Source organism: Megalops cyprinoides, chromosome 6 (assembly GCF_013368585.1).
Source record: "Megalops cyprinoides isolate fMegCyp1 chromosome 6, fMegCyp1.pri, whole genome shotgun sequence".
Classification (NCBI taxonomy): Eukaryota; Metazoa; Chordata; class Actinopteri; order Elopiformes; family Megalopidae; genus Megalops; species Megalops cyprinoides.
Window position 1 is genome coordinate 18,764,786 of NC_050588.1, and position 18,432 is coordinate 18,783,217.

At 43.4% G+C, this 18,432-nt stretch overlaps 1 protein-coding gene, 1 long non-coding RNA gene and 1 other non-coding gene across 4 annotated transcripts; 2 read left to right on the top strand and 1 right to left on the bottom strand.

Moving 5' to 3' along the window:
- Positions 1-6,023: 6,023 nt before the first annotated feature.
- On the top strand, positions 6,024-10,410 carry LOC118779876. The gene is made up of 4 exons (XR_005005041.1): positions 6,024-6,164; positions 8,775-8,911; positions 9,361-9,459; positions 9,624-10,410. It is a non-coding gene; the product is annotated as an uncharacterized LOC118779876 (long non-coding RNA).
- Positions 10,411-12,403: 1,993 nt separating this feature from the next.
- On the bottom strand, positions 12,404-17,393 carry LOC118779954 (pancreatic progenitor cell differentiation and proliferation factor B-like). Of its 2 annotated transcripts, XM_036532308.1 has the most exons (6): positions 17,215-17,393; positions 15,942-16,034; positions 14,146-14,239; positions 13,760-13,837; positions 13,101-13,197; positions 12,404-12,753 (listed from the first exon to the last, which is right to left on the bottom strand). In XM_036532308.1, the coding sequence occupies exons 3-6, from the start codon at positions 14,198-14,200 to the stop codon at positions 12,657-12,659; spliced, it is 327 nt and encodes a 108-aa protein (XP_036388201.1). In that variant the 5' UTR covers positions 14,201-14,239; positions 15,942-16,034; positions 17,215-17,393; the 3' UTR covers positions 12,404-12,656. The 2 variants fall into 2 exon arrangements, with proteins under 2 accessions (XP_036388201.1, XP_036388202.1); XM_036532309.1 differs by lacking the exon at positions 15,942-16,034 and having other exon boundaries at positions 17,215-17,392.
- An 852-nt stretch (positions 17,394-18,245) lies between these two features.
- Positions 18,246-18,317, top strand: trnae-cuc. The gene has a single exon. It is a non-coding gene; the product is annotated as a tRNA-Glu (tRNA).
- Positions 18,318-18,432: the final 115 nt, after the last annotated feature.

The window sequence follows — 18,432 nt, forward strand, 5'->3', positions numbered from 1 at the left end:
CTTGTGTGACAGTAAGATTTTATAAAAAAAAAAAACCTGAAAGATGTGGTTGTTGTGTGACCAGCATTTACTTTTTGCCAATATATTAACATTGTCATCATCAAGGATGTGGGTGGCTCATCTTACTACAAATAAACACAGTAAGACTGATTTTGATTCATGGTTTTTCTCAGAATGACCACGACTTGACTGTAGCGAGTGGTATTTTTGTGGTCATTAATGATGCAAAGAGAGGTTGTGAGCAATGCTTTAACTGAAGGCATAGCTGCTGCATACAATGAATAGTTTCCATTACCAGATGACAAGTCAGCTAAACGATAGGGGTCAATGGAAACCTGAGGCGACTCGGGTGTTTGGCCAGACATGAATATCACAAACCATATCACAATCTCACATACAAACTATCCCAAGGTTCAGATGGGTGAAAAGAGGGCGTTGAATACTCATTCTACCATGAAGTGGTGCTTGTGTAATTGTACGTCCTTTTTTGAAACAAACGAGGACACATTTTTAACAGTTCTTAACTTATTGAAAAATGAAGGATCAAAATGAATTTTGTTTTTTTTTTATTATGCTCCTTCCTTGATTGTTCAAGAAAGTGCTAGATTTATTAACAATACAACATGTTGTCTGCAATCACTAATTAGTTAGTTAACTAGTTAGTGTAATGAAATAATATCATTTATATAAAATGTTTGCCTTTGAACCATGCTTATTAAAATAGTTTATTATAAACAAAATACACAGCTTTTGTGTGCCCTAACACACATTTTTTGTTGTGGGTTTTATTTGGCACATGCTGCAACATAACCATGCAGCTAGAGGCAGCCTCACTTCCAGGTAAACCTATATAGGAGAACAACCAAACAGAAAAGGGACAGTAAAGAAAAACCAAAGTGGTAATTGTGAGAATGATGGAGGTGTTGGTGTGTGTAGTCTTCAAGCAGTCTGAATGGGGAGACCAATACAGCATTTGTCTGGGACTTACACGAGTCAATTGTTAAACACTGTTTGTTTAGCTAGGATGTTGGTATACAGTGTTTTGGTTGGGGCCTGCCACGGCCATGGGTTGTTTGTATGCTTTTTGTACCACAAGACAACAGTTTGGGAGTCACCTGTTTGTCGTTGTTGTGTGAAGCCGGGATTTTGACTATCATGGCTGTGCTGTTCATTTAAAAAAGTATAAATAAAGCTAAAAAGAAAAAAAACTACCACTGAGGCTCCAGCGGCTGTTGCAATCTAGAAGACAGAGCTGGTCCACGAGGAGATCCCCAGAGTCGGTAAGGTCACCTGTGCTGCCTTGGACTGGGAAGTCTGCCTTGTGCCACGTTTTTGGGTTTATTTGTTTTTCTGCACGCTCACAACACCCAATCAGGTCTGGCTAGCTATTCCTTTTACAGCCATATTCATCATTTTTGTTGAGCCAGGGAGGCTTGTAATAACTCCACATTCTTTCTCACGAAAAAGGGGGTATTTGTTGCCTTACTGCCACCTACTGCTCTAGAGAATGAACTACAACAATGCAGTGTACATAGTGTGCACATTGCCATGAAGCCAGTGGAGGACCATTAAACCATCACAAACTCTGACACACAAAGTATAATAAAAGTTAATGTCATTAAAGTTTTGTTGTTTGAATTTGGAGTTCAAGCCACGCCACTTGGATAGTGTTTCTCAAAGGTGATCATAAATTGCTTTGGCATTATAAGGGTTAAATTTAACATAGAGGACTATTTGACACAAGGTTTTTGTTTGTTAAAGTGACATGGAACATTATATCAAAAGGGCATGAATTTGCACAAAAAGGAAGCGAGTATGAACATATTATTTCATTATTTTAAGTGAATGGATTATGAATTGAATCATCAATGCTATAGGATTTTCTCTCCGCTGTAGAGCCAGCCACACGCTCACGTCCGTTGCACATGTAGACCAGAAATAGCCTGTGTGATTAAGAGGCATGAGGTGCAGTGGGGAGGAGGAGGGGCTGCCTGACATTTGTCTTCGTGTACCAACAGACAAAGCCTTGGTTGAACCCCAGATTTGCAACATTTAAAGGTGGTCAGTGTATTGGTTTACTCTTTTGAAATTCTGTTGCAGTTCAAGGGCCTTGTGTTGACATGCACAGAGACTTTTGTCAGCTCCTTAACTTCTTATGTTGGTATTTGAAAATAATAAGTCTTGGAGGCTTTTCAGAGTTGCCGTTCACATCAGTCAGTGGTTTAATGCTGCCTCCGAACACGGTGTGAAGTCTTCCTATCTCTGATGGAAGTGAACACCTTTCTGGCCATATTGCAGTTCCATAGCCAGTGACAGAGGGAAAACACCTTTACCCATTACTGACTGCTTGGTCAAGACTGAATGTTAAGTCTGAACTGGATTCATAGAATATGATGGCCTATGTTCATTCAGTCAGGAAGTATTTCATAAATGCAGGGAAACTGTAGAGAAAATCTACACTGCTGTTTTATGATGAAGAAGGTACATAACATACATAACCCTAAACAGCTTCAGTAATTATACAGCTGTTTAGGGTTGTGCACTTCAGTAAATATGTAGCTGTACAAATGGATAATCTGTAAAATGTGTGATATGCAACCTGGCCTGGATGAACACACTTATCGATGAAGCACTGACCTTGTGTAACATGCAAGGGCATGCCACTTCCACGAGAGTAAAAGTCTACACCCTGCGGCTCTTCAGCTTTGTTATGTCATTACACGTGACAAAGGCAACAGGGGGTTAAGCCAGTGCAGGGAGAACGTTGCAGGTTCCACATTCATCCCCTTCAGAAAATAACCCCATGCTGTCGTAAAGCACAGAAGGCGAGTTGCAGCTGATGCCACACGCGTTTGCCCCAGATTCCACATTTATCTCCACGGTCATGTAGCACTGGGCAACTGCTCCCATTCTGCCATTACATGCTGCCAAAAGGCACTGATGGTTGGATAAAAACCAACTAAGACCACGGTCACCGTGATGCCTGAGAGCTTATGCAGATACACCCAATGGCTCTGCAGCCTGTAAGAAACGTCTGAAAATGGAGTCAACAGCCAGACTGCCAGTCCACCCTGTCAACTCGACATACGTGTAGTCCACCCACAAGTCCTAGCAAAATCAATAAAAACCGGGCTGGGCTTTAGGTTAGAAACATGGCCTTTAGGTAGCTAATCAGAGAACTGTACAGTAGGGAGGGGAACACTTTGATTTGGGCTAGATGATTTATGCACTGATGAAGCTTCATGATAAAAAGTCAGAGCTTTGTAGGGATCATTAGCCCTGACCTTTAGGATATCTCTCTCCCGATGCAGGACTTCACAGTGCATTTAGCTGCTGTTCTGCATGATTTGTGTCCACTGATTTATGACTTTGGTCCGGTTCCTGCTGCAAAAGGGAGAGTCACCTTGTTGTTTTAAATGATGGACATGCCACAGGACTTGCCTGTGAGCTAAAAACAGCAGATGTGAGATATCTTACCTTTATTAGATACGTACCTTGACCTTGACATTTGACTGTGTAATCAACAAGTCAGTTTAAATATGAATCACACATTACAAGCTGATTTTTAAAAAAAAATTTGGAATGCCCAATGCATTTCTCCTTTTTCTCCCCCATGGGAATGCCCTCAGATGTGCTGTGCCTATTGCTGCAACCCCTTTAGTCAATGTGGGAGACTCCAGACAAACACAACCACTCCTTCTAAACAATTGATGCTGCTGCCTCTTCTTTTACACACTGCAGCTCCCATGCCAAGATTGTGCAGACCTGAGTTGGAGAAGTACTCTTCATACACAACTGTACACAGGAAGAACTGTAGGCACTGGATTGGCCAGCAGGGGTCACTGACATGCAAGGTAGCACACCCCAGGACAACCTACCCTCCCCAGTATCCCTCAGCAGAATAAAGTCAATTTGTTCAACCACTACGGACTCCTTGTGGTTGAACACGGCTATGAACCCGGACCGTACAGTTCAACCTCATGCTTATGACAGCCAGTGCTTTCACTGGCTGAGCCACTCAGAAGCCTCATGTGATTAATTTTTATCTTGCTCACATCTGATGCTGTGGCTTCTGATGCTGCTCAGACAGGTATATAGCATTAGGTTTGGGGAGTCTAGCATTTATATGGTGCTAACCACAAGGTGGCTTTGAACTGGCAACCCTCAGAGTAGGCAGCCTCAACAAAAAAATGACAGATTCATCATGCTTCTATATTTTTGGCAGAAGAGACTGCCTAGGTTCCAGCTGGGTGGGGAGGTGACATAACTGTAAATAAAGAACATGCTGATGTGAAAAGAACAGTGATTGTTTCTCATTGTTGGTAAGATACTCATTCAGTCAGTCAGTCAGTCAATCACTCAGTCACTGAAACCTCTGTTAGCCACTGTTAGCCAAGGAATCAGTGAATCAGGGAGTCAGACTTACCAGGGCCGTGTCAGAAACATCTGTTGTGTGATTTCAGGCCAGATATACTGTATCATGCTCTCTCACACTGGTACTGTTTGGGCAAGTACACTACTGATTTTAGAGAGAGCAGTGGCTTCTAGGAAAGTATCAGTCTTTTCTCCACCCTCTCACCTTTGTGCAGGATAACCTAAAAGTTAACCTGCAGTTGATTGGTAAACAAAGGCAGATGGTACAGAGAGTTCCCAGCAGAACTTGCTGGATTATTTTGTCTGAGAGCAGATTTGGGTCACGGAGGCCTGCAGCTATGTGTCAAAGCAGCGATATCATGTCAAGCAGTCATATCTCACTCCAGACTGCCAGATTTAGCTGTGTGCTCTCAGACACGGATATCTGACGGGCCAATGGAATGAACAGCTGCAGAAAGTGAATGGGAGAAAGCTGTTCTTCTGTTGATATTGCAGCCAGTACTTACCTACATTTATTTTGTATCAATATATCATAATATAGGGTACCTAACTTTGTGAAATTTTTGCAGCTGTGAATATTATTGTTATCTAGATGAAGTGACAATAGTGTAATAATGTAACTAACATCGAAGTAGCTTGTTCAGACCCAGACAACCAGCTGCTATCCACATTACATTATGTAGTGACATTACGTTGTTTCAATGACATCATTTAGTCTTTTAATTCTATGAATGGTGCTGTGAGAATTTGTTCCAGAGCTGGTTTGACCATGAAAAACAATTCTCCATGGCAGCCCAGGAGGGAGAAGGAGTAAAAGACAGGAAAATAAGAGATGTTTCATGCAGCGCTTGCTTTGTGAGGGTGTGTTTTGCAAGTCTACACTGCATAACCAACCTCTCCCAAACACACAGCGTGAAGCACTACCATGTCCTCAAGCATGCAGAAAAAAAGTGTTTCTTTTACTTATCTTGTCAATGAACCTGCATGAAGACATAGCATTGGGTGTGTACCAATGTTCAGTGCAAGGAAGTGATTAAGGCACTTGACTCTGTCCCTATAGGTTCTGGTTTGAATCTGTGAGCCAGGTCTTCATGTGCTTCTGCACTAAGGCAGAAATCTGAAATTGTTGCAGACTGTACCAGGTCTGGGTTTGCAGTGAGAACCCTAAACAAGATATTCTGCTCATCAAATAAGCACAGTTATAAGCCATACTGTAGGAATTGGGCTTTGAGGACTAAAATGGATAAGAGCACTTGATATTTGAATAAGCACTTCTAATAGCTTAGCAATGACAACACAGTTTGATCAGTCTGTGTTGAGACAGTTTGTGAGCAGGGTTGCAGAGCACTGCTCTTCTACGTGAGAATATTCAGTGACAGAGGTGGCATCTCGCATCAGCGTGTCAGCTGGGAGGCACAGATGGGTGCAGCTGAGAAGAGAAACCCCAAACCCTGAGGCTCCAGTTCCCTACTCTAATGTGTCTCCCACACACACAGAAACAAATTTCAAGGGGAAGGGCAGGTCCTACCACTTCCTCTGCCAATTCAGATGGGCTTCTCCTCTTCCTCTACAGAGATAGCTGATTTGCTGGCCTGTTGTCTGAGACCCATGGTGGGAGTGGTCACAGCCTTTCCACAGTCTGCCTATGTGTTTTTGTTTACTTGTTAGCATATTGGTTGAGTAGAGAGATCCAAATGGCACAGACCTGCTGAAATAAATCACATAAACGCTCCTGTTGAAGGAAAATGTCACCCAGAGAGGGACTAAAAGACAGGCCATAAAATTAAAAGGTAAGGCGTTGTGTAATATTAGTTCACAAGGGCATTTTAATATATTAACTTTGTTCTCTGATTGGTATGTATGTAATTTTGCCATGAAAACATGACATCTTTGGGTTGAAATTGAAATGAAGATAATTACTTCTGTTTTAAAGGTGGAGAGTTGAGAAGGGTAGCATGTTGGTATAGTCAGTATAGCTTTGTGACCAGAAAGCCACAGGTTTGATTCTCCAGGTGTTCAGCTGATAATATCCAGCGATACAGCTAAAAAAGTTCACCTTGGATGGAAGTGTCTGCCAAATATATGATGAGTCCAAGCTGCACTCCTTGTAAAAAATAAATTAAAAAAATAAATAAATAAATAAAACTCCAGTGATACAACAGATGATATATGCACGTTCATGTCTGTAATCAATTCCAGTAACTTTGAACAGGTGCAGCTTGTTGACATTTATGATACTTTCTCTGCTTTCTACAGTGCTGTGAACAAGGGTTAGTGGACAGTGCAGCTTTATGTGATATTGCATTAGGTTAAATATTGTGAGGGGAGCTGTTGCTGAGGAAGCTTACGTACTCTGTAGACAAAATGGTTACGACTACCTACATTACACTGAATGTAGTTTCACATGACACTCTTTCTCTGCCATGTCAGTATTTTAGTTTTCAGTCTGGAATTTGTACAAACCAGATGCCTTCTGTAAAATTTAAGTATGTGCAGGGTCAAATGTTAGCTGTACTGCTCTTTCCAGGCAAACATCCTCAGGGCTGGCTGGTACTCTTGCTGGGAGTTTCCAATATTACTACAATCTATTTGTGACATGACAACACAAATTCTTTCTATTGTTGAGGAACAATAAAACCATATCATATTTTTTGGTGGCCTGTCACAGTATACAGACATCTTAGGCAATGGACACTTACTGTCACTCACTGCAGTGGTCATCAGTGCCAGAGCAATCATCACATTGCAACAGGTATCATTTGAGCACCTGTCCCCACATCCTGTTTAAACTGAAGCACAAGCTGTTTCAATTTTCAATGGGAAAAGAGCCCAAGACACATGTATTTAAATACTTCAGTACAAAGTGTTCCAGGATCCCCTATCTTTGACTTCCCCCAGCCTTCTGCTCAGAGAGAAGGTAGCGATTAAAGGAAATGTGGGATGGGAGATTGTGTTGATGGGTGATGAAGTCCAGAGCCAGAGGTAGTGGAATATGTTTTAACTGTCTCAGGACACACCTCTGCAACATGCTCTGCCCCCAAACTCTCCTAAGCCTGTGTGAAGGAGGAGCCTTCACCTGTCCCCACACTAACACTGATTTTTTCAGTAACTTATTAATTGTATGGTGAATTGTTAAATGGTTATTGTGTCAATGTTAGATGATTCGCAACTGTTTTTTCCATCTCATAACATAGCTGATCTGTACTCCATCAGATTCATTTCAACCTGGTTATTGTAATCCTCTGAGACTGTAATTGTCTGTAATGGCCAGCAATTGGTTAACAAGCCACACCTGTCTAATAATTATAAGTAGATATGTGGCTGCAGAGCTTGAATCATACTTTTTGGCATTTGGTTATTCTGTGGTTGTGTTCAGGGTGATTTTGTTTTTTTTTTTAATTTTCTTTAATGATTATGTTTTCTTATATTTTTACCCCGTTTCTTTTAAATGAGAGGCATCATCCATCTTATTCACAGTCTGTGACACAATTATGCTTGTTTAAACAGGCCCACAAGGAGTTGCATTACAAACAACATCTTCAGGGATTAAGAAGGGGAATGAAAATGCAACAGCTTAGAGAGAATCAGGACAGAACAGGGTTTCATTACGTAAACAGGGGTGGACATTATTTGATAGGCAGTCTGCCTGAATTTGCAGGCTTTTAACATGTCATTCAGTGGGTGTCAGTTAGGCCCTTGCCATTTTGCTGCTGGAATGTCAGAATTACTGATACTGCAGGAGAGCTCATCCAGCATGGCCGTGGAGCCAGGGAAAGGCATCTCCTCAGACTGGAGCTGTTCCCTCATTCAGTGAGGGGATAGCTGTGTTCCCATACGCCATGACGCCGCTCCCTATAGGTCTGTCTCCATGACACTCCACTGCGAGCTGCATGCCCCCACAGCAGAGCTGCCAACACTGCAGGTGCACAAATTCCTGTTATGCAACTGAGAATTACAGGATTGTATTTTTCTGAAGAAATGTTGGAATGCTTTATTTTTTCTCCAGTGAAGTCTTTGTTATTTTCTTTCCTCTGTAGCATTTAAGCAAACACTGTGCCAGATTAAAAAGCACTAGTGCAGGAAGTGTCAGATGGATGGCTGTACCAGGTCAAGTTTTGTAGACTGGATGGGAGATTTTAACAGGGGACATGGCAAATTGCTGTTTGCTCATGGATGGTTCATCCATGATAGAAAGGGATACAATCTGAGACGACAGCTCACAAAATACTAAATGTAAATAGGGAATAAGTGTAGGATTATGGCAACAAATCAAAAGAGTGCTGTACTTAGCAAACAACATGAGCGCAAATGCTAAGCTACATACTGTGCGTTATTTATAGAGTGCATTTCTGCTTTGACTGTTGACAAATGGAAAGATAACCCTGCCTGCCCCCCCACAGTTGGAGTGTTGGAAAACGCTGTGGTCCTTCCCCTTGGACCAGATGGATACTCCTCTCCTGTGATTGGCCTGGATTCCAGAACATGACCAGTGTCAACTCCCCTGCCTGCCTGCTGGCACGAAACCACTTCTACAGGAGTGAGCCCATTTCCACTGCACGCACCTCTAAACCTCGCTTCCATTTGCTGCTCCCTCTAGCACAAACAGCATGATGTGCTAAATGTACACAGAGACGAGGCTGTTCTGCAGCCTGATAAATAATAGATTCACACACTTCCCAGAAAGGCATGAAAGAATCATACATGTCTTAGTTACTGGGTGTGTTTGCTGCACACCACCATGCAGAATGTCACTTAAAGTCCAATCTGCACATAGTGCAGCACAAGGGCTGTCTTTCCGAAGGCATCTACTGTATCTTTATTGGTTTGGTATTGCTCTTGGTATTTGAGCGTATAAGGCACACCCCAAAACAGGAAAATAGAGACAGAAAATGTAGTATTAAGGATGAAACCTGATTTGTGAGATGGCCTCATTTCTACTGTGTTGAACACTGCCCCCCCCCCCCCCCCCCCCCCACCCTCTCTCAGATCAGCAGAAGCTTGCCTGTGGTCTGTCAAGTTGCACAGCCTGGCCCAAACAAACACAAGTGACCATTTGGGTGGCTTCATCTTCATCCATGCAGAAAGGTAATGACGACCTCTGACACGCTTCACCTCTCCGTGTCTTAATTGATAAGGTGGAGGGAACTACAACATGTTGACTTGTGTCAATCTCTGAGCCACGAGTCTCTTGTGTGTGTTTATGTGCACACATCTTCAGGTCTTCAGTAAAGACTCTCCCCTCTCTCCAGGTGTGCCTGTGCCTATGAGAGAAAGCTGGTATATCAGTGTGGAGCTGGGCATGCCTCTCTCCTCATCCAGACCCACTGACGGAGCCAGGCGATGGAAGCCGTGAGGATCTCTACAGGATACAAAGATATCACCTGGAGATATCTGCCCATTCTTGCCATGAAATATTTCTGTGTGCTGTACTCGATTAGGATGGAGCACGCTGTGAAAAATGGTTACATCTCTGTGAATCAAACTAATGAGTAGAGTAACACACATATGCGTGCATGCAAACACACAATTGGAAAAGGACTTGTTCTCTCCAGACTTGTAAGCTCAAATGGAAGATGACTCCAGGCCCACCCACCTCATAAGATACCTATTTCTGGTCGTCCCTCTTTCCACCTCTCAGAATTTAGGCCAAGGGCTTCCCATACTGGATACCAATTGCAAGCTGACCTCCAAATCCTTTCGGTGGATCTCCTTAGAGCTGCCAACCAACTGACATCCAATCAGAGCACCTGCAGAGCCGCCATCTCATCAAATGTCCAATCAAAGATGCTGCAGGGCATTTCTCTGCCTACCAGGACTGAGGATGGGCTCATGGAGCAGAAATGCTGAGTCAGCAAGGAGACTGTGCCATCCCTCCCATTTCTGCCACCCTGGCTGTATGCGAAATGTATGTAGGGCAGCAGTGTTATGGAGCAAGGCTCACAACCTAAAGGTTGGGAGTTCAATTCCCACGTGTGGCACTGCTGGTGTACCTTTGCCCATTGTACTTAACCCAAATTGCCTCAGTAAATATCCAGCTCTCTAAATGGATAGCATGTAAAATTTGTAAACAATGTAAGCTGCTAGACAAATGTAATGTAAACTGGGTCACATCCTATAAGCTCACCTGGACACATCCCTCACTTTTAGATTCCTGACCTTGCTTATTGTTCCAACCTGTGAATGAAGTTTTGGTGCAGACCGACAGAAATGTATAGAAGAATGTCTGTAGGCATGAATTTTTTATGAGGGAAAAAAACACTGGTAGATGAACGGATTCATGAAAGTCTATGTCAGGGGTTCATAGCAACAGATGGATTTAGACGGCAGAGGTGGCAGATTTCTAAATATGAATATGACTAGTGAACAGAATGTTCCAAATCTGAGCAACGCACTGTACTGTTGCAAAACAGTTTGATCAAGTTCAGAACTTGGACTGAGACAAAAAGTGTGGGGAACTGAAATTTCATGACGTTCCAAAATTGCCAAGTCCGCAGCTGGGCTTGCCTGGTTTGGCTGACGGTCGCCCAACAGTGAGAATAAGCGTAGTGTTATCTAACAGCTATTATCAGCTGTGCAGCGCACTTTGTGGGCGCCTCCAGGGACAGAGCGCTAAGCCTATTGTGGTTAATTCCTTAGACTCAGCGCATTTAGCAGGTGGACAGTGTGACACAGACACAAACTGGAACATCAGCAGTCTAAGCTGCATGCGACAGTGGTGAGGTTGTCAAACACTCAGCCTACACGTCCCTACACTGCGTCAGGAGCTGCCCAGCTGTATAAACAGATGATGCATAAAAATGTGAGTCATATTAATCAGGAGTCTGGAGGATATGGATGTTCTAGTCATCAGGTACATATTGTACCGGTGGCTTCATCGTTAAATTGTGCAATAATCAGTGTTACACATCAAGTTGCCCACTAAAAGAGGCAGAGGAAGATGTTGGGCAATCAATCATTAGCAGACAGAAGGGTACAGGGAACAGGGTGTAAACCCACCAGGTGAGGCAGAGAAACTGAATTACACTGAAGGTAAAAGTCGGTCTTTTACTCCCTGTGAGACTCTAGCCAGCCATTTCTATTTATAACACATGAAAAGAGAGCGATTATATCATCCCTTCCCCCCCTTCCCTCCCCTCCCCTCAATTCAGACCGGTTGCAGCTGGATTCCACCGTCTCTCCACAGCTAGAGGGAAACCCATTCGTGCAGTGCGAGCACAGTTGTGCTGTCAACTGCACCGAACTTTAAAATGCTGCGCTTCCTTTTGTGCTTTTAATCATAATGGTCCTGTGGTCTCATGTTCCTGGCAGACCCACACAACTTCTTTTTGGACCACTGGACAATGTCATTAGCCCTCTAATTCCATTTGGTGCAGTAAAATCTGCACCCAAGAACGACAATTTATATTATACATTTATTAGTACTGACAGTTCATCTTAAAATATCTTGACAAGTCAGGTGAAGCATAGCCGTTGAGTCTTTCTGTAAAGTACTTGTGTCAATGGTTGAAACTGGGGAGCAAAATGACATTAAAAAATTGGTGTCAGGGAAGTGCGGCTAGCGAGAAGACAACAAACACCTCGCCATTGAGACCAATGAAGGGAAGGGAAAGGTCACATCAAGCACTCAGAGAAAGGTCATATCAGCTGGAAGGCATGGTTTATCCCTACCAGAATAGACACCCCGTCCTGACCTGACCCATTTGAGAGGATTTCCCAGAACAAGGGCCTCTCCTCCATTCCTAAAATATCCCAATCAAGCCTCAGCAGCGCAGCAACCACACCCCAAGGACCAAAGGACTAAAATTAGGCACGAAGACCGGCAGCACCACAATAGGGCACTGCGCTTCACCTTGAAACGCCCTGCCTACAGAAGGTGTGAGCCTCAGGTGGGGCATTGCCGCTGTACAGTTCAGCAAGGTGTTCAATTGGAGCAGCATCAGGAAATAAAGCTGTATAAATGGACAGTGTCAACAGCAAGTTGTTCAAATAAGCAAACATGCTAAATAAAGACCAACATTTCAGACAAAGGTAGGCTGCAAGAGGCTACTTTATTCAACTTCAATTCAAAAAGCAGGGGTCACAAAGTGGAAACAAGAACAAAGGCTTATCCACTATAGTGTTACACACATTGGAAGGAAAGGGTTTCTTTTCATCCTTTTTTGGTCATTGGTTTAAAAAAAAAAAAAAGGTTACAAACAGGACAAGAGCAGCCTATTTCTACTAAAAAAAGGTAAAAAATGGGGTTCCCCCCATCTCCTAGCGCCATCTCCCTGGACCTGGGTTCAAGAGGGAGGGGCGCTCCCCCCCTCCGGCTTCCCCGAGTCGCTGCTCTCGCTGACCTGTCTCTTCAGCATCTCTCTGGCCACACAGGTCCCTGCCCTGAGACAAACGAGAGGAGGAGGTTAAGAGGATCTGACACACGTCGAGTTTTAGGTGAAAACCTGCCCTGCATCCTGACGCTCTATAAGAATCAGGGGCAAATTTGCCAGTAAAGGCTAAAGCTAGGTCTTGTGACCAGGAAGTAGCAGGCTCAAACCCTGAGTTCTGCTTTTCCACTGCACCACTTGAGGAAATTAATATTACAAGCAAAATACTGGCTATGTTCATATGCACTTGCATGTGCTCTATCAGATCTTAATGTTGAATGGGAAATGCAGGCAGGTGAATGAGCAGAGGGCTTATGATCAGTGCGTTTCTTCATTATATGGCTTCTCGTCTAGACTTACTTCTGCTGAAAGTCAGTTCCCACAGTAAAACCTGGCTGGTTCTGTTTAGCAAAGAAGAAACTGGACCACCAGTGTCCAGAGTCCTGTCTGGGCAGAGCTTTGGGGAGGAGAAAGAGAGAGAGATAGATCAGAACACTTCTTGATGCAAACTGTTCGATGCTGCTCAAGCAAGCACAATCTGTGACATGGGGAGCTGGTGAACGGAAACCACACATGTCAGGGCACAGATCAGTGATGGGCACGCCGGTTTCCCCTTCGGGCGGAACGCAACCCACCCACAGGAAACGTGACACCCTTTAATAGCAGTCTGACTCAACATCTCAAGAGATGCCTGATGCAGCCGGGTAGAGTGACACCCACACCCCTGACAGCAGACTGACTCAACATACTGACAGCTTCCTGGAACAGGCAACGGCCCCGTTTCCCATTAACACCACATGTGGCACCTTTGCTCAAGCTAGTGTCCAAAGGGAAAATGCTCGCTTTTTTGCCATAAGGGTTTTAAAATTTTTTTACATTTTAATTTAAAAGAATCAGAAGTGTAGTGGGTTTGGGCCTCAGGGCAAACACAAAGCAGACGTACCACATTTTATACCACTCATCTTGAAGACCTATTATCATCAAACTCAGCTTCAAAGAGTCCTCTAGAGATGTCTTACCGGGATGATGTGGAATGACTTCTCCCATGTACTCCGAACTGCTGCACGAGCTGTTACTGGAAGTAGACCCGATGCGCCCTGGAATGAGGTCACATAGTTAGAGGCATGAACACAAGGTCGCCTACAAGCTCCCTTCGTTTCACCCACCAGAGCACAGGGAAACGGGCACAACACACCCACACCCAGCCCATGTGTAAAATGTAATGCACATACACACGAGACACTATGCAAATCCACAAGTATCATGCAACCACACAGATAAATCACGCAGAGTCGACATCTGCGAATCGTCGTGTGAGAGAGCGTTGGCTAACACAGAAAGGGGTGATGGGCAGCGGCATAACGTGACATTTCACTGAGCTAAATCACTGGCAAGAGCCTCTTACTTCGATAGTAGTCATGGGTAGCAACGAGAGAGCCGCTGGATGGAATTGCCGCCATTCTTCAGACCTTTAGTCAACCGTGTGCAGATGGAAATCCCTGCAGGGGGGAAGAGAGAGCTCGTCACTGGAGAAACCGGGAATCATGGACCTCATACGCCTGCCACAGGATTCTTCAGAAACTGCCCGTGATACTCTGCCATAGAAAACTCTCCTTGAACAAACACAGTGCTGATAAAATGCCTAATTAATCAGTATGTCCCCTTTATTCTGGCCAACAGAGAAGTGTGAGGGCACTGCCAGACATTTGCTGCAAAGACCCATGTCCGCATTTATTTTGTAAAGGAGGCCTGCCAGGATTAATTGTTTTTGGCTATGCCCCAAATTATAATTGAAAATGCAAATGTTGCCCAGAATATAAATTTTTGGATTTTATTTTAATCCCAAATCCCCCTCCGTATCTAGCTCCATTAGAACAGAAACTGATGGTCATCGATTTATGTTAAAGATAGGATACCTTAAACTGCATTAAGTTTAGAAATAAAGGTAATTTCATATGACATTGTAATATGCGATCTTGTAATATGCAAACAAATTTTAGTTACTATTATCTGGCAGTGACAACCTTCATGTATTACAGCCTCAAAATGATGACACACATAAGCACTAGACATGCAAAAAGAATGGGGTCCAAATGAGGTGCAAGTAGAGGGGGTTAGAGAGCTGTATGTGTTAATATATGCCATTTCAAAGAAAACTGCTGCATCAATGTCCTTCCCAGATGGGACTTCTGGAACAGCCACGGGCACAGCATATTTGCCATTGGCTTGAACGTATGCACCAGCACAACAAATCAAGCCATGCAACATTGGTGGTCATTAAAATGTTTGAAAATTTTTTTACTCCATGTTTCATTACTCAAAAGGTGAAAGTAAAAGTGCAATTTTGGAGCGACTGGATTGAATATACCTGTGATCGGGGGGGGGGGGGGGGGGGGGGGGTTAAACAACTTTAAGTCCACTTTACAGTGTCCCCTTAAGGGTGCCCATGTAGGGGTAGTGTGGTGGGGGAAGGGGGCACATTCCAACAGGGTTAGTGGGCCTGGGCACCCAGACAGCTGGACTCTGGGTTTGGTTTCGCTCCTCGGGAGCACACTGCCAGGAAGGAACCCACTAGCGCCCACTACAGGTTTAATCTCCACACTCTGGAGTTCAAAGGGCTTTAAACTCTGAAGCCCTGCAATGTCCTCTGACACACTGCCAGGCCACTAAACAGCGCAAAGTAAATGAGCCGATTAAAAATAAATAAATAAAGGGAAAAAAGTGATTGACACCCAACCTCACCAAAGCAGAAATGACCCTGTTAAAAACACACCACCAAAAAGCAGACATCCCAAAATGCTTCTTCATCTGCGATTCTATCGAAGAGGCTTAGTTGTCCAATTATAACTTCTACAAGGTTCCAGAAGCCAGAAGGTGATTCCAGATGGACTCGGGGATTTAAAGCCAGGTTCCTAATACCTGTCTGTGCCACATAAGCAGACCAAGTCTCAAGAATATATTGCCTCACCTTTGAGGTTATATACAGACAGGACGGCAAAAAAAATAATTAAATTGAAAATAGCAACCTGTAAAACGAATAACTGCAGAGATTTGAGTGCAAAGCAGACCTGGCGTGCATACCGAGAGTGGCGCAGACCCTCACGTGCAGCTGCATGCGAGCGCGTGACAAGCGATCCGGAGGACAGGCAATGAGTTGTAGCCATCGTTAGCACTTTGCTCATTTCATTTCCAACATCTTACCTCTAACTCACAACCATGTACTGATGGCGGACGAAGAAATATGCCTTGGTATACTTCTCTGATAAATGATGATATTCATGCTATAGTATCAATCTAGTGGGAAAAGGAATAAGACAATAATCATTCTCGGATCAGTTTTGCAGCTAGCAAAACAATGGCAACAGCTACACTCTTTCGCCAACATCTGAATTGCCCATCAATGGCCAGCACGGAGGACGGATCTATATGGCTACCTGTAGCAAAATGGTAATGTTTTTAGGAAATTTTCGAAATGACACTTTTTTGTTAAATTAAGACTTTGACACACGACACGTGTGAATCCGCTCCTGTCTTGATGGCCAACAGTGCCATTGCTTCAACAAAATCAGGTTCCACCAGGAAAGCGATTGCCCTGTGGGTGCTCTTCAGCTATTTATACGGGTAAATGTGACGCCTTACAGCGAAGATAGTGTTAGAGTATAGCTTATATACCTAAATACAAAGATGTGTTCAGTACATCTAGAGTAGCGGACAGTATCCTACTAGACAATACAACGACGGAATTATACTACACGATTAGATACTGTTATATAAAAATGGCATCAAATAATTACAACTCTGATTTCATTAAAATTACAGGTTTTCGACCATTTGAAGTTGTTTTTAGGTTGATCAATTGTTTTCGTTCAGAAAATGCAGTGTTTTGTCAAATTTGGAGTATTCTAGTGCAAGACATGCCAACGGTAAGTGATGTGTACGTGAGAAAAACATGTAATTAGGCTCTGAACTAGGACAATCTCGATGGGAAACATCCAATGGCGAACTCGCTCGTTTGAAAGCTACAGGATAGAATGTCTGGTGTCTTACATCAACTGTCACATAACTATCAGATGACAAAAATTGAATGTTTTTTCGCACAGCCCCACAAAAACACTGTAAAATATGAACTCTCTCAATAAAACGGCACGAAGGTAACATGGCTAGCCAAACATATGGGCAAATGGTAAGCAACTCCTTGTCACCATGCTCCCCGCATTCACTCGGCGCGCTACAAATTTGCACTAGCTAGACAGTTGGGCATTTAGGTAGCTCTCCACAGTACAAAAACAGCTAACGGCTAACTAGACATCTCGCTTATTGTTGGGGGGCAAAAACAGTTTTTCACTGTGTCGTCTGGAGCCCAGCTCCCCTCTCCTCCATTTTAACAAACACGACATCCATCTTTGTATTATCTCCCTAGCTTGCTTGCACGCGATTCATTTCTGTCCTTGACGCCCGCCTCCAATAAACTCACCTTTTTACGTGTGCTGATGGTGAAGTAGCACTAAACGCAACTCAAGATTTCAGACGGCAAGGCTCAGCTCGGGGAAATAAGCGCTAGGCGACGGGGCCCATTTGTGGTAAAGATTTTGGGTAAAACCCTCCACGTCCTTCTATGCACGCAGCCGAAACAATCTTTCACTGTACAAAGCGTTGAAGCATCCTTTATACATTGCGATGACGTCGGCACACGAGTGGGCGGGACATGGACGCATTCCCTGCTCTGTCTCCAAGCAGATTGTCCCTGAACAAAACAACAGGTTCGTTGTGCGTCAGGCGATAATACACTGCTGCCTTGTCAGCCAGAAAAAAAAACAGTCAAGGAATAAACTTAAAGAAACAATCAATCGAACACAAAAACATTATGGAAGCACAATATAGCCATTGGACATAAGCGATCACTTGCAGTAAAAGGTCAACCGTTTTAGTTTGACAGACAAAAATCCCCAGGAATGCGACAATGTAATCACCATTATTAAACCCTTTGTTCGTGGAGCTATTTACTGTATGCAGATTAATTAATTTGGAACGCCCTCTTCTCAATTGTGCTTTACAGAGTATTACAGTACAACACAGTACATCGAATGCATTGTCAGATGTATATTAAAACATGGGAAAAATAACACGATGAAGGCTTGAATAGTCTTTGATTAGTGTCTTATGATTGTACTATTTTACTACATCATTTACTACGAGAAGAATGATTCTTATTTAACACGTAGCTAGACTGTGTCATTCCTGCTCGGCGGTTGATGTAATCTATCTTGGTTAAAATGAAGCCATTGTCAGAATCCCACAACTTGCAAGCAAAGCAAATGTTTTGGTGTGTGAAACCTTTTTGTGGCGTTTAAAAACAACTCTCTAGGTGTGTGCTAAAATGGTGCATGCTCTGTCGGAACATTTAAATAAGGTCACTTGAAAACAGAAATCCTGTCAAATACACTATTTTTTTTTTAATCAGATGTGGATGAGTTTATACAAACTACAATCCACTTATCAATCACTTCCCTGGTGGTCTAGTGGTTAGGATTCGGCGCTCTCACCGCCGCGGCCCGGGTTCGATTCCCGGTCAGGGAAAAGGGATTGTTTTGATTGATAGTGATACCACCCAAACCATGAGAGCAGTCTCATCTATCTATGTACCATAAATGCATATATAGTTGCGTAAGACATATTCTGCCCGATTAAACAT